The sequence below is a fragment of the Ruditapes philippinarum genome, unplaced genomic scaffold (genome assembly GCF_026571515.1).
Source record: "Ruditapes philippinarum isolate M1 unplaced genomic scaffold, ASM2657151v2 ctg2889_1_1_1_1, whole genome shotgun sequence".
NCBI classification, from domain to species: Eukaryota; Metazoa; Mollusca; class Bivalvia; order Venerida; family Veneridae; genus Ruditapes; species Ruditapes philippinarum.
In genome coordinates this window covers 85337-100605 of record NW_026861690.1, presented here as the reverse complement: position 1 = coordinate 100605, position 15269 = coordinate 85337, and the positions used below count along the sequence as shown (strand labels likewise).

The following is a 15269-nucleotide window of genomic DNA, read 5'->3' as shown; positions in this document are numbered from 1 at the left end:
ACTACTGTTTATGCTCAGATACAAAAATCCTTATTAAAGTCAAAATATTAAATCACCATTTGAAATGAGTAATTCTATTCACTATCAAAAAACCAATAAAACGATAAAAATTTAAAATTTTATTACAAGAAAAAAAACTTGCCAAAACCTATGTAATGATAAAAACAATCTTGAAAGCTTACCAAACTTAACAAAAATATCAGCTGAATTTGAAAGAAATTTCATCTTAAATACTGACATATCACTTTCTGTACAAATGTACTTAACACCAAAAACTACATGGTACATCATTCAAATATATATATACTACCGGTAAATCATTCCCAGAAAATAGGCACAGAACCCAATAAGTTCTAAACATAACAAATAACAAGATGTTTCTTTCAAATGTATTTTTCAAACCTAAATATTCCATTTAAGAATTTCAATTGTGCTTTACAAAAAATCAAGAAAAAACACTATTTCAGAAAGAATTCAGAAAGAAAGTGTTTACATGGCAGACATTATATATAAAGGAAAGATATGAAATTTCAGATGTTTATATTTTAGACAGAGATTTCATAAAAATAGCGAGAGAGAAAAAAAAGAATGAAAACCTACTCTTGCTTTGTGTAGATCAACACCATACATTTCTAAACGTTTTGCTTTGTCCAGATAGTTGTATTCTGCATCAGCTGGAGTCTGACCCCTGTAACAAAATGTTCATCATAAACATGTTCATCATATACATTTATAATAAAATAATAAGATTTATTATATAATCTATAAATAGCTTTGAAATGCCTTTCCCTGATTGGCTAACAAGCAATTTTTTGTAAAAAATAACAGGTCAATATCAGAGTATATACACTGTTTTTTTCCTAAAAATAGATTTTCAGAGTATATTCACCGGTTTTTCTTCTAAAAATAGATTTTCTGGAAATTCCCTGAAAGACGCGAGACTATGACGTGACGTCACGCCAAGTTTGTTGTTATATATTACTCTGGAAAAAAAAAATGTTGGAAGTCTCTTAAATAAAAGTCAAATAAGTCTATTTTACATTATAAAGAACACTAAGAATGAGCTTGCTAATGTACTCATTTAAAAGATAGGGCCAATTTATGGACAAATAAGACAAGCTGAAAAATGTTGATTTCAGTCATAGGCAATGGCAGATTTAATAAGCCATATAAAAGCAATTTATAAATTATTATTATATAATAAAACAGATATGTACTTTTTAGCTGGTGAATATAATGTGATATGTACTGAAAAATTAAAATAATATTGACCTCGGCTATCGCCTCGGTCAATATTTATTTTTTCAGTACATATCACATCATATTCACCAGCTAAAAAGTCTGTATTTGTATAATACATCTAATACTGGGTTTGTAACATTAATTTTCAATTTGTGTGTCACCAGTTCAGGTCTTGGCCAGGCTGCACATTTTTCTCTCTGTGACATAATGGACAAAAGTGATATTTATTGAAAGCAATTGTGATTAAAAATTTGATGTTAAGATTTTGACATGCTTAATGGCAGTGTAAATGCTCAAAAACATTTATACTTTCATTTTCTTTTCTTTGTTTTTCTTTTGTTAGGTTTTATGTCACACCAATGAAAAAGGCTTTTTACAAACCTATGCGACTGATGATGTTTTGCTACTTCTTTCTCAAACTCTTCATCTTGGGCTGGTACAAACCGAAATTCTGACAAATACCCGTCTCTGTGCTCATCTGGATTAAAGTCCCCTAACTCGGCTGTAAGATAAATATTCATTTGAAAGTTATTAAGAAATACATCACATTTATGAAGAACCTGCACAGTTTTTTAAATTTGTTTTGCTTCCTCAAATAATTGACTATATAAAAACATAAACCATCTGCTAAAACATTTATCTAATGGAATATATACCTATATGACTTTGGAAAGGAAATTGATAGATCCCTACTACTCTACAAGACATTTATTTTAATTCTACAAGACATTAATTTTAATAACATTAAATTTGATCAAAACATTGACATATGCTCTTTGGTTAACAAATCTCTTGTGGTGAAATCCTTATTGTAATCCTCTAACCTGATTATTAGAACTAGATATGTGATATGCATGTCCCTTAAGAAAAGAATGTGACTTAAGAGGCCCCTCTCTTCATTTCTTCAGATGCCTTTCATAGCATTACTGAGGGGGCCTCCTCTAAAATAATAAATTCAGATGTCCCTTGATAACAGGCATATGGGTAGAATCACCAACCAACTTTTCATTATCCAGCTGGATAGCTTTCTTACATATTTGAAGTTAAAAATGGTCCTGAGATTTAAATCACAGGTGTCAAGGACCAGTTTTGTAATTAGTGTCTTAAAGCAATTCCCTAAGTTTTTTGTTTTATTGACAAACAGGACTGGAAATAATTTTTCAGGATTTTTATACCAATTGATGTAAGTCTACACCAAAGCACTCATCTGCAAAATTTCTGATCATTTGCACTCTGTCTTTCCAGAATATCAAATTTTATTGTGCAAAATGACTTAAAATAAAAGCACAACTTTTAACTCAAATTAGGCTAAGAATCGCCTTTAAAAATAAATTTTCTATGTAGTTTCTTTAGATCATGTAATAAATAATCTATTTTCTACTCATAATGACTCAATAATATCACAATGAAGTCATTATGGCTTCTTCAAAACTCTACTGTTAACCAGTGAGAAAATCACCCAAGCTGCCCACGTTAGATGTACATCATCTTGGGCACCCGGTGGCACCTGATAAAGTATGAAAACAATATTGTACTCACACTGTACAGCATAGCTTGCTAGAAGTGCCGCTGTACTTCTTGGACAATGTAATCTACCTTCTAAAATATCACGTTTTACTTGAAGGAAAAAATGGTATCTGAAAAAAGAACGAGCATACAATAATTAATACAGTAATACAACTCCTGATTTAAGAGTTGGGTTTTAAGTAACTTAGTCACTATTGAATGGAGATTATTAAGCTTTACTGGTGGAGGTAGACAATATGAGCCCTGTCCTTATATACATCAAACGAAAGCCATAGTCTTAGTAGAACAACCAACCTTCCATAAGCTACATGGATAGGTGGATAGCTTCCTCAAAGGAAATCTAGCCAACAACCTAGAGGGTGTAGGGTAAACCTCTGCAGAGAGACTAATCTATTAGGTACAGTGTAAACCTCTGCAGAGAGACTAATCTATTAGGTACAGTGTAAACCTCTGCAGAGAGACTAATCTATTAGGTACAGTGTAAACCTCTGCAGAGAGACTAATCTATTAGGTACAGTGTAACCTCTGCAAAGAGACAAATCTATTAGGTACAGTGTAAACCTCTGCAGAGAGACTAATCTATTAGCTACAGTGTAAACCTCTGCAGAGAGACTAATCTATTAGGTACAGTGTAAACCTCTGCAGAGAGACTAATCTATTAGGTACAGTGTAAACCTCTGCAGAGAGACTAATCTATTAGGTACAGTGTAAACCTCTGCAGAGAGACTAATCTATTAGCTACAGTGTAAACCTCTGCAGAGAGACTAATCTATTAGGTACAGTGTAAACCTCTGCAGAGAGACTAATCTATTAGCTACAGTGTAAACCTCTGCAAAGAGACTAATCTATTAGGTACAGTGTAAACCTCTGCAGAGAGACTAATCTATTAGCTACAGTGTAAACCTCTGCAGAGAGACTAATTTATTAGGTACAGTGTAAACCTCTGCAGAGAGACTAATCTATTAGCTACAGTGTAAACCTCTGCAGAGAGACTAATCTATTAGGTACAGTGTAAACCTCTGCAGAGAGACTAATCTATAAGGTACAGTGTAACCCCTGCAGAACAACCCTCTGTAACGTTTTTATCTTTATACAACAAATGTATCAAATATGTCATAAAGTAAGACTTCACAATAAATTTAACCTATTCAGAGCAACACCTTCTAGCAACAACCAAAATCTTTGCCTACTAAAGGGTGGTTGCTCAGCACAGGTTATACTTCATCAGCACAAACTACTCTTAATATAACTCACATAATGAATGGTTGAATATAAACCTTTAACCTGTAGGTGCTATTTAATTGTCTGATATTCTTTATATAGAGGTATAATAAAGCTAATTTGTAAGACTGCATGCTAACTCATACAGATAAGAGGCAATAATAACTTGCTTAATGTACCAATATCATATAAGTTAACGTTTAACTTCAACAAAAGTAATTCATATAGACATAGATGTAATGCTTTCGGTTTGGTGCCAAAAATGGAAAAGTGGGATTTCTGCACGTCTTAAGCAAGCAGGGCCGGCAAACTAAATTGTCAATATTAGCAAGGTTGTCCCACAGTCTATACGGACAAGTAGACATTTTCAAGAATAAACTATGTTAATATCATATTACAAACATGTTTAGAAATGCTTCAGATTAAAAAGGTCAAATAAATCAAAATCATATTTTGCCATCAAGGTTTTGCCAAGCATACTTACCTTGTGTATTCTTCTGCTAATTTGCTTGGATCTGTGACATAAAATTTTACACGAAAAAAGAACTCATATGCTGGGCCTCTGCACTGCTTTTTTATTGTTTTCAGTGGATCAAGCCATCTCTGCAAAAACAAGAAACAAACAATAAAATTTTCTTCAACAATGTCTTATGTCTTAGGTGGCATACATAGAACTTTGAGAATGGGAAGTTATAATAATTCAAAGCAAATGAACAATACAAAACAAGACAAAGAATATTTTTTTCAAGCTTTAAAATGAAGGTAATACATAATGTACTTAAAGCATTAGATGAAAAAATGTAAGAAACCAGTTTCATTTTGAACATAGTGTAAAATTTAATCTTAAGCCCTTAACCATTTTGTTTTTTTGTTGCTTTTTTTTTTTTGTTGGGTTTAATGTCGCACCAAAACAGTAAAGGTCATATGGTGACTTTCCAGTTTTACTATTGGAGGAAGACCTTAAGTGGTCCCATGTACATTTTTTCAGGCACAAACGGGCACCTGAGTAGAACCACCAATTCTATTTGAATTTGTTACAAATTTAAAGCAACACAAGGGGCTAAGAGATGCATAGTCTCCAGTAATTCAAACCTATTTAGTTGCCTCGTATGATCAGGCACGGTTAAACATTGGCTGAAATTCTGATGTCTAAGTCCTTAAAAGCAACCCCTCGGCCACAAGGGGAAGACATAAATATTTGTTTGGATTTTACTTCACACCCACACTGTAAAGATCATATGGTGACTTTCTAGGTTTACTAGCGCAAGTATACCTCAGCTGTACCGCCATGCATTATTTCAAGCAGAAGCAAGCACCCAAGTATAACCTAAATTGTTACCTAAAATAGCTAGAGAACTTCCTCATATATTAGAGCTGATAGCCCAAATGGAATTTGAAACTACAGCAGTGAGGGGCAAGTGGTTTGAAGTCAACAACATTTACCACTTGGCCAAAAAAGTCTAGTTATGATAACTGGGTTCTTACATATTTCTGGTAAAAAAGACAGAACTTAGAACCTTCACCAATAATATACAAACATGAAAAATTAATATTCTTTTTTAAATATATATTTTGTTATAGATATATTACAAAAAGAAGTTTTCATCCAACATTAAATACTTTTTTATGAACAAACAAAATATTAAACACAAAATGATTAAAATTAGATACAGCACAAAACAGTTGAGATCTTATCAAAATTAGGGTTGGAAACCATTACTTGCAATTTGTTACCAAAATAGTACCAAATACACTTAAAATAATAGTATATATTATTACCCTCACTATTTTTGTAATGTTAATTTCCCATAGCCCAATAGGATTATAGGAGTTATTCTTACTGTTAATTCAAGTATGTAACTATGTAACAAAGTCTTTTTTCACAGTAAAAAACATGAAAAATAGAAACCTAAAGAAACAGTGTCCAAAAGAAGAATTTGTCGCCAGGGTGGGGATGGGGGGATAAAATAAATAGCACTTAGATTTGTGAGTAACAGCAAAAATATTATTCCTAGTAATAATACTGTTACCCAAGGCAGTACTACAGCATTTTCTTTAAATTTTACTGTCAATCACAAATCTTCATGTTATTTATATACTAATAATAAATAGGAAATAGGATAAAGTGTGAGCAACTGAGTGTTGCTGGTTCACCCCCACCCCCTCACCCCCCATAACAGCTATGACTCTGATGGTATATTAAAGTATACCAGTATTGTTTCACCGTCCCTGGTGCCATTCTGTAATGGTTTCCTGGAAACGGTATCCAACCCTAATCAAAGGGGAGATTACCCCCTTGTTTCAGACAAAGATATATATTAAATGTGAATGAATTGATTGGATAGTAAGAGCACAAATATATGTATACAATAAAGCAAAATCATTTAAATTAGAAAGCCAGTCTGCCACACAAAGGTGAAAATTTCTGGATAATAAAAACAATGTAACACCACAAACATTAAGCACAAAATAAAAATACAAAAGAGAAAGTTTGGGATAATTTTTTTAACATAATAAATATGTCATATTACATAGAACATACAGTAAGTTCACACTTATTTGTCTGTAGTCATAATTTCAAAACATATAATTTATTTAGTTTATTTTTATGTCTGGAATTTCTTTAAGTTACATCAACACTTTGTAAAGGTCATAAGCCTACTTCCTTTGCCCCTCATAGCATTATTTCAGGCATTATTGTGACCCTTATTGCATTATTTCAGACACAAACAAACCTTAAACCAACATAATGGGTTTGTAACCAACATGGATCCAGACCAGCCTGCGCATCCGCACAGTCTGATCGGGATCCATGTTGTTCGCTTACAGACCCTATAACAAGTAGAGAAACTGATAGAGAACAGCATGGATCCTGATCAGACTGCGCGGATGCGCAGGCTGGTCTGGATCCATGCTGGTCGCAAACCCACAACGTTGGTTTTGTCGTTGACGCAGCTCAAATGTTGCACAAGCTTCAAACTGACAGCCAGGGGTGCCAAATTTTTACTTTTTTTACTTGGTTTAAAGTTTTTTTACTTGGTTTAATTAGTAAGAATCATTATAGAATACCACTGAAAGACTGTAACAAAATTTAAGTGGACAGATTACAATACCTTACACTACTAATTTAAACAATTTTAATTCATTCAGTTATATAAAGGTGAAATAACAATAATAATAATAACAATAATAATGACAATGATATTAAGTCAGAAAACAATCAAAGGGAGAGAAATTCTACTGTTAATGTCAAGAGAAAAATCATTCTAAATAAAATTCTGAAAACCCGAAACTTGTATTAATAATAAAACAATGTAAAGGAAAAATTCAATAATTATAAAAGACAAATAGAAATATTAGCAAATTACAAAAAAAACATAGTAATTAAAAAATTTAATATCAGAATTTCGAACACATGTAAACAGACAGATTAGAGAGAGTCCTTAAATTAGAGATTTAACAGAGACCAAAATTTTAAATACAAGAAAAGTTCATTTTTTTTATAATTTATACCCAACTGATATATTTTTTAACCACAGTTAAAGCATAGCTGTTTAGGAAAATAATTAAAGGCAGTGTGTTCAGTTTTTTTTTTAATATTGCTACAAAATGACTTGTTGTGTTAGTACGATAAAAAAGGGAGGTAATGCAAAAATAGCTCTATATGGTATATAATAATATTTGTGAGTTTGTATTTATCACCAGTGAAACTGACCTCTATTGGAAGTTGCAGTACATTTTCATACAATTCCTCGTCCTACAGATAAAATGTTAAAATATTGAAATGAAAAAAAAAATCTGTCATATTATCTTCTTTCCAATAATTTGCCTTAAGTTAAAATAGCATTGTATATTCATTTTTGCTCAACTATAAAGAAATTGCTTAAAACTTGTACATGTATAAATTTTGAGTATATTTCTTAGACAAACCATACATACATATTGATTAGAAAATATGTTTATTGAACAATCTTTGTTAATATTTCCAGAATCCATGTTCCCTATGGGTTAACAAAACAAATTTATTTTATGCCTTAAACAATCCTTCTAACTATAAGGTTCTCATGTCTTAATTTATTTCAATTCAATTTAAACACAGCCACCAAGTTGCTTTGGCATCAAAGTTGTAAATTTGTAAATGATATAGTCTGGAACAGAGTTGACAAAGAATTATGAACTAATAACTTCTTCTTCAAAGATAGCATATTAAAATGTCTGTGAAAGCAGAAATAATGCATGCAGTCTATTAATTTATACATTTATACATATTTTTACATTAAGCCATAACATTGTCATGCATTTATTTTTCAAAATAATATAACATTACAAGCACTATCACTATGCACATTATATAGAATAAAAATAACACTTTAAAATGCAATGGAATTCATCTTCAATTTCACTCTAATTACATAATATACAATTATTTTAGCCAATAAAAATTTCATGATTTGAAACCTTCAAGACTTTTCATTCCCACCATTACTACAATTAGTAAGGATTCATTTCTTTCTTTTTCAAATCAGTAATTTATGAAAAATATCAAGCTCTATATGAAGCATGATTCAAAATTATGGACGCCTTTTATTCTTGTGCAGCCAATATTGGTTAAGTTGAGCTCTATGCATGTGCTGAGCATTGCCAATATTCATGGGTCTTTATAATATACAACATGTGCAAAGAAAAGTGGCAATTAAGTGGAAATGGACTTCACATTAACTTCATGAATTCTTTATATATTCAGTACCTCCAATTATTTATATATATCATTATATAGAACCATATAATTTCATGTGGAGTGGGAGTTGGGATTGTATCAGGATAGCAAATTACCTGTCACAGATAAACCATGTATAAAACATCTCAAGATGTTTCTTGTAATGAACTTTTCACCCTATTTTCTGTCAATTGTGGAGATAGACCTTGGCCCATTTCTTCTCCTCTGATTAAAAAGCATCTCTCTAGATTTCCCAATAGCTTACAACCATTGATTTGTCCCAGTGAATAAGATAAATTAAAGCAACTTGTGTAATCTCTTAGATATATCTGGTAACACTGGGGGTATGCCTTTAGTTTAAACTGTGCAGTATATTTTTTAACCATTGTCCTGCTAAATGGACCTGTCCAGCTTTAAAAATTTGAACAGTGTATTGATAAATTAAGAAATTTAAGTATATTAAGTAAAATATAAATTTATTTTAAAACTGAGCACAAACTTTATAGAGCCTGGTCAGATTGCATAGACACCTCTATAACGCTGTGCTGACAGGGTTCAAAATACACAACAAGTTTGTAAAATTTTATTAATTTCCTCCAAGGTGTTTGAGGAGTAAAAAAAAATGCATCCAAATATGCATTTTTTTATAAATCTCATCAAAGCACTTTACTAAGAAGTATATGGGACTTAGAGCAGAACATGAAAGTTTTGATGTTGAGTCCTTGAACTGATCCTTGAAAAAGAAACAAAAGCTCTCACGAAAACAGCACACTCAACAGTGCCGTTTACTCAACAGTAAAATAAGAAAACTTTCTTAGTAAAAAAAAGGCTGAATAACTGAGTGAAAATTCAAACTAGAGTTATGGGCCTTGAACAGTATTTTTAAACTTAAGGTGTGCTCCTTCAATCTCTGGTTAATGAGATATATAAAGTTTTGTGCAAAATTCCACACCAAGTGTTATATGTTATTGCCAGGGTAAGTTAAGGCTAACCCAACACTTCTTCAAATAGTCAAGCTAAAATTCATGACCGTGCAGCATAACTTTAAAGCAAACCTGCATTTAATGATGGTGTAATCTAATAGATTGACAATTGCATGCCACTTGTTGCAACATGTCTCAAGTTCCCTTTTAATCTTTAGAAAACTTAACAAAGAAATAAACATCAATCGAGACAAAAAAAAAACAACAGACAAAACTAGCTTACATTAACAGGCTTCAATCTAATGATGACTAAATTAAATGAAATTGCACAAACATTAAGAACAATTATTTGCTTCAGAAATGGGATACTGACCAAAGTACATACCATTTTATCCCTCACTACGGTGTCAGGATCCGGGGACAAATCGAGAAACTGTAACCCAAAGTAGTCCTTCTCGATCAATTCCAGATGATCAAACACTTTGTCCAGTAAATGCTGAGCTTTTGCTCGTTTCTGAAATAAAATAAAATTAAAGTTTCAACTACTTTAACACTGCAACTGATGTTTTCTTAAGTCTTAATAAAACATCATGAATACCAGTTGCACTGTTTCTTCTTAACGAAAATTTTATGACTACCAGTATTAGTTTGTTTATTTGATTGAGTTTTACATCACACTGACACAGTATAGGTCATGTGGGGACACTTCATGCTTTACTGGTGGATGAAGACCTCAGGTGCCCATTTATGCCTGAAATAATGCACTGAAGGACACCTGAGTAGAACAACCGACGTTCTGTAAGCTAGCTGGATAGCTTCGTAACATTAAAGAATCCAAAGTGCCTGTCAGGATTTGAACCCTCAGCGGTGAGGGGCAAATCAATAATATTCAATTTCATGAAAATATCATGACTATCAGTCATACCAAATTCACTAATTGTTAATACTTAATTTACTTCATGAAAATAAGCAAATTTACTTCACAAATATTTTATGACAGTTTTAGTTTTATCAGTTATACTAAATTTACTTTCATCATTAAATGAGATATATCTTCCATTTATACTTACATCTACTTCAAATGTTTCATGACTGTCATCTAAGAAATGTACAATACAGGGGATGACTTTTGGCTGGCGGTCTTGAGGGTAGTGCGCCATTTCTGACGCCCGAACATTATAGCTGCCTGAGGAGACCAGTCTCATGGACATTGCCTGATGCAACTCTGAAATAAACAACATAATCATTAAAATTAAGGTATGACCACTCTAATGGGCACTATAAGGAACTGAAAAATTGACAACATAAGTCAGATATATATGCCTTAATTAAAGGACACCTGCATGCAATATTTAAACAAAATATACTGTAAGGTTTACAAGTTTTCTGAATTGAAGCTGGGTTCATGTTTTTGTTGTTGTTGTCAATGCTATTGATGTTGTTGTGATCAATGGGGATGATAATGTTGTGGGGTTTTTTTTGTTGTCAATGGTGATGATGATGTTGTTGTTGTTGTGCCTTTTGGAGATTTTATATCATTTCCTCATCATAAGCACTCCATACTTTTAATAAAACTTTCATATCAGAAATAGACTGCAAATGTAAGCATATTATTATATCTAAACCTTTTCATTTCATATCATTTGATATACAACTACTGTAGTGTAAAAACCTCATAAAATGTATTTTAAAAGCCATAATCTTCCTTCATTTCAGATTCATTATCATAGTTTAAAGAGACAAATAATTGCCGTCATCCGTCCTGCTGCAACGGAACCTCAAACAATTTGTAGATACAGACCTATGATATTATATAATTCATGTAACGTTTTTTTTTTGGCAACAATTTGCATCATGAAAGATATATATACCATTACAGCCATTAATCAATTACTGCAGTAATGATACAGGAATGAGATAAAAGTCATGTTGAACCAGCAAACTGTTGAATGATGCTGTGCGAAAAATTCGAACAATTCGTATTTTGTACAGCACAATTGCAACAAGCAATTTGTTTGGATATGCATTCAACACGTTTGAAGGCCATGGCTAGACACAGCTCGCCTCATTTTAAAAATTTGTTAATTTTGACTAATTGATAAAATGTCTAGAAATTATGAAAATTTACCCAGAACATATACAGAAGCAGGTGTCCATGTCTAGCTGTTGTTATATAGTGGAAATATTTCACAGCAATCATGACAAAAAACTCATGTAATGAGCATTTATAAACAAGACACTGGACACATCATTTAAACAGGTGTGAAAGTGAATGACAGACAAGTAATTATAGATAATTATCAATATATTGGTGTATCATTGATATTTGTCACCTGATATCAATAAATCATTGATATGTTTTGTACTGAATCAATTACAGCTCTAGTTCTTGAAGGTAGAGCTTATCAAGATGCAAAGCACTATGCGGAAGGAATATCAAAGTTTTTTATGTTTACACTTGGTGCAAACATAATTTTTTTGCTAATATTAAAGAATGTTTGAAACTTATTTGGATCACTCACAAGTACATGTTACTTGACATTAACTACTTCTGGACAGTTTAGGAAACAAGGCCATGTAAATCCAGTAAGACTGGAATGCTTTTTAAAATCCGGGGTTGTGTTGAAGAGACCTTCCTTAACCATTTAGCATTATGCTACCTATGTTTTTTTATACATTTTTTGTTTGTTTTGGGTTTTACGTCACATCGACACAGTATAGGTCATATCGCGACATTCCAGATTTACTGGTGGAGGAGGACCTCAGGTGCCCCTCCATGCATTATTTCAGGCACGAATGGGCACCTGAGTAGAACCACCGACGTTCCGTAAGCTTGCTGGATAGCTTCCTCACATGAAAGAATCCAAAGTCCTTGTCGGGATTCGAACCCACAGCAGTGAGGGGCAAGTGGTTAACCACTTGGCCACGGACGCCCTCCTCATACAAAACTTTGTTTCAAATTTTAAATTTTTATGAAGAAGTTGATTAATAAATTTTGTCTATTCACTTTCTTTTCAATGATATAAGATTGGGTAAATCAATTATTTTTTATTTTTTTTTGCAAATCATTCAAATTATGCTTCCAACTTTTTAATTCAAATTATTTATGAACAAAAACTTATTGTAAACATATTTTACTCAAACTATAAGTATATACACCTAGTTTACAAAGATTTCATCTCTGTTTACAATTTGTTCCTAATTCCTGCTATACAATATCTCAGAATTAACAGGGCAAAAACCCACTGACTAGTTATTCCTTAGAATTGACATAATACCTGTACACCCATTGCCAAACAAACCATGATAATAAAATAACATACATTTCATTACAACCAGTAATTTGTAGAGCTGTGGATATATTTTTTTTCTGTAGTAGTAACTTTTCCCACAGAATTTTAGCTGGCAAAAGGACAAGCCCATTAAGGAAACAGATGTTACCTTACTGGCCACCTTCTGGGTAAACTATGTGTTGATGGCCCACCTGGTACACCATACTGTGACATAATTACCTGCCATAACTTCAATTAGCTCAGATAATACCCTAATGACTTTCTACCTGAATGGAAGCAGCCTCTCATACATACCTGAAGCAGGTAAGATTTGTATGTTTTTTTCTTTAGATATGATTTGAATAGGTAGGTGGTAGAGGTTAGGGAGAGGGCTGGGGTAGGTCTCTAATGTGTAAGGCCCAAGGGATAAGCAGTGTGTGTAAATGAAGTCAGAGATTTGTAGAATGTCTTCCATTGACAAACTTAAGCAATTTAATAAGTGCATTTTAAATCAAAACAAGCACTTCAAATGTTTTTTTTTAAATCCATTTGTTGACATACCTTTTACTGTATAAAAAAATGATGGAAACTTTGAACAAAGACATGTTAAAGGTCAAATTCTGATACACAAAGACCATCAACTTTTCATATGAATTCTATGACTGCCAGCAGCCAACATTAAAGAGTCATGTCATATGTCATACTGAAGCTTTTGTCAAGAAACTATGATGTGTCCATTTATGAAGGCAAAACATGCTACAGCCATGGTTCAAACTGTCAACATAGAGGTAATAGACAGAAAATGTTGAGGCAACAGACAGACAGACAAACAGACAAGACCAACACCACGCTGATTTGCGGTCATTTTACCACTGGTATGCCATTCTTAGCATCATTATGCTGTCTTACTATAGGACAAAATGATATCAAGTATCACAAAATGACAGGGAATAATTCAACACACATGTATATAGCTTAAGATAAAATTGTAACCAGAAAAGTAATTAAAATATCATCATTATGTCTCACCATGAAAATAATCGGCTCAGGAAAACACGGTGACCCAGTGATATAAATTTCCTGGAGAGAAACAATCCAACTTTTACTTGTGTTCATCACTACAGGGAATATAGTCAGGGGAAAGATCAGTCTACGGAAACATGAACAATCAATACTATTGAATATAATCTTCTCACAAATAAAATGTTTCAGCAAGAAAAGTGCACATTTTCAAGCCGCCTAGACACATTGCAAATTAAAGTTGAAGAGTGTTGTCTGTAAACTTAACTTATCATATTTTAATGGCACATTATGCTTCAGAAGTCCATATTTTTTTAATTCTTTCTACAAATTTCTTTCATAATATTTTGTTATAATTATAATGCATAAAGAGCATGATAGATGTTCAAAAACTGAAGGAAGAAGCGCTGAAGGTAATTTGTTGTATATGTAGCAAAATGTAAACAAAGTAGTATTTTGACTTCCTTAGAAATAATAATTCACTATAATTATACAATTGCTATCAGAGCAAACACAATACCTGGTGGAAAAGTGCTGACACATGCCATAGTATGACTTAGGAGATTCTGGACAGAATTTTTTAAAATAAACACTTTGCATTTATTAATTCAATTAAATTTGGGAATAAATCCATGTAAAATTGATGAAGTTTATGATCTGAGCCTAAATTAGAGCATTTATAAGTAGAGCAAAGTCAGTGAACCCAACCACCCTGTAACAGATGCCACAAAATTTATAATACCAAGAATATCCTGACTGTGAATGTTATATAAATGTCATAAATACCAATCAAGTTGGAATCTAACCAACTAGGAGTTAATTCAAGCTATGTAACAGTGCAGGTAAATACTATGCCAAGATTTTTGCTTGTCTTGGAGAGTTTTACAACACAAGGTGTGGAAAATATATCATATTTATATTTATATATTTTCATCCTAAAATTTCAAAACAGCTTACAAGTGTACAATTGTCTGTAAACTTGCAACTGCTTGATGGTAAGAGGGTCACAAACTCAATCACAACTCTTGTTACCTTGAACAATATATTTTACAGATGTCCTGCTCTAAATGAACAGAAGACACTTCTGATAAGCTACAACAGTCTTTCCTGGTGTTTTTTTTATGTTTTTTGTTTTTTTCTTGGCTGTAGGGGGGGGGGGGGTTCTCCACTATATTGAAGATCATAAATACAAATTGAACCTAATTTAACACCATAACAGTCTGACAATTGCATACAATATTCTAACACTTTTCTCTTCAACACATTCATATTTGACTACAGCATCAATTTCTGTGGAGAAGAATTGGAAAAACCATTAAGTTTCAATCATGCATCAGAAGCCTTTCA

The 15269-nt window shown here is 32.4% G+C and overlaps 1 protein-coding gene across 1 annotated transcript in view; it reads right to left on the bottom strand.

The window, feature by feature from the left end:
* Positions 1–15269, bottom strand: part of LOC132716527 (tyrosine-protein phosphatase non-receptor type 4-like) — a 101783-nt gene that overhangs the window by 74978 nt on the left and 11536 nt on the right. Inside the window, exons 3-9 of the mRNA XM_060699824.1 lie at positions 10701–10855; positions 10016–10144; positions 7706–7747; positions 4475–4593; positions 2782–2879; positions 1624–1744; positions 601–688 (exon numbers count right to left, since the gene is read on the bottom strand). Coding sequence (XP_060555807.1) covers positions 601–688; positions 1624–1744; positions 2782–2879; positions 4475–4593; positions 7706–7747; positions 10016–10144; positions 10701–10855 — 752 coding nt within the window. The remainder of the gene's footprint in view (positions 1–600; positions 689–1623; positions 1745–2781; positions 2880–4474; positions 4594–7705; positions 7748–10015; positions 10145–10700; positions 10856–15269) is intronic.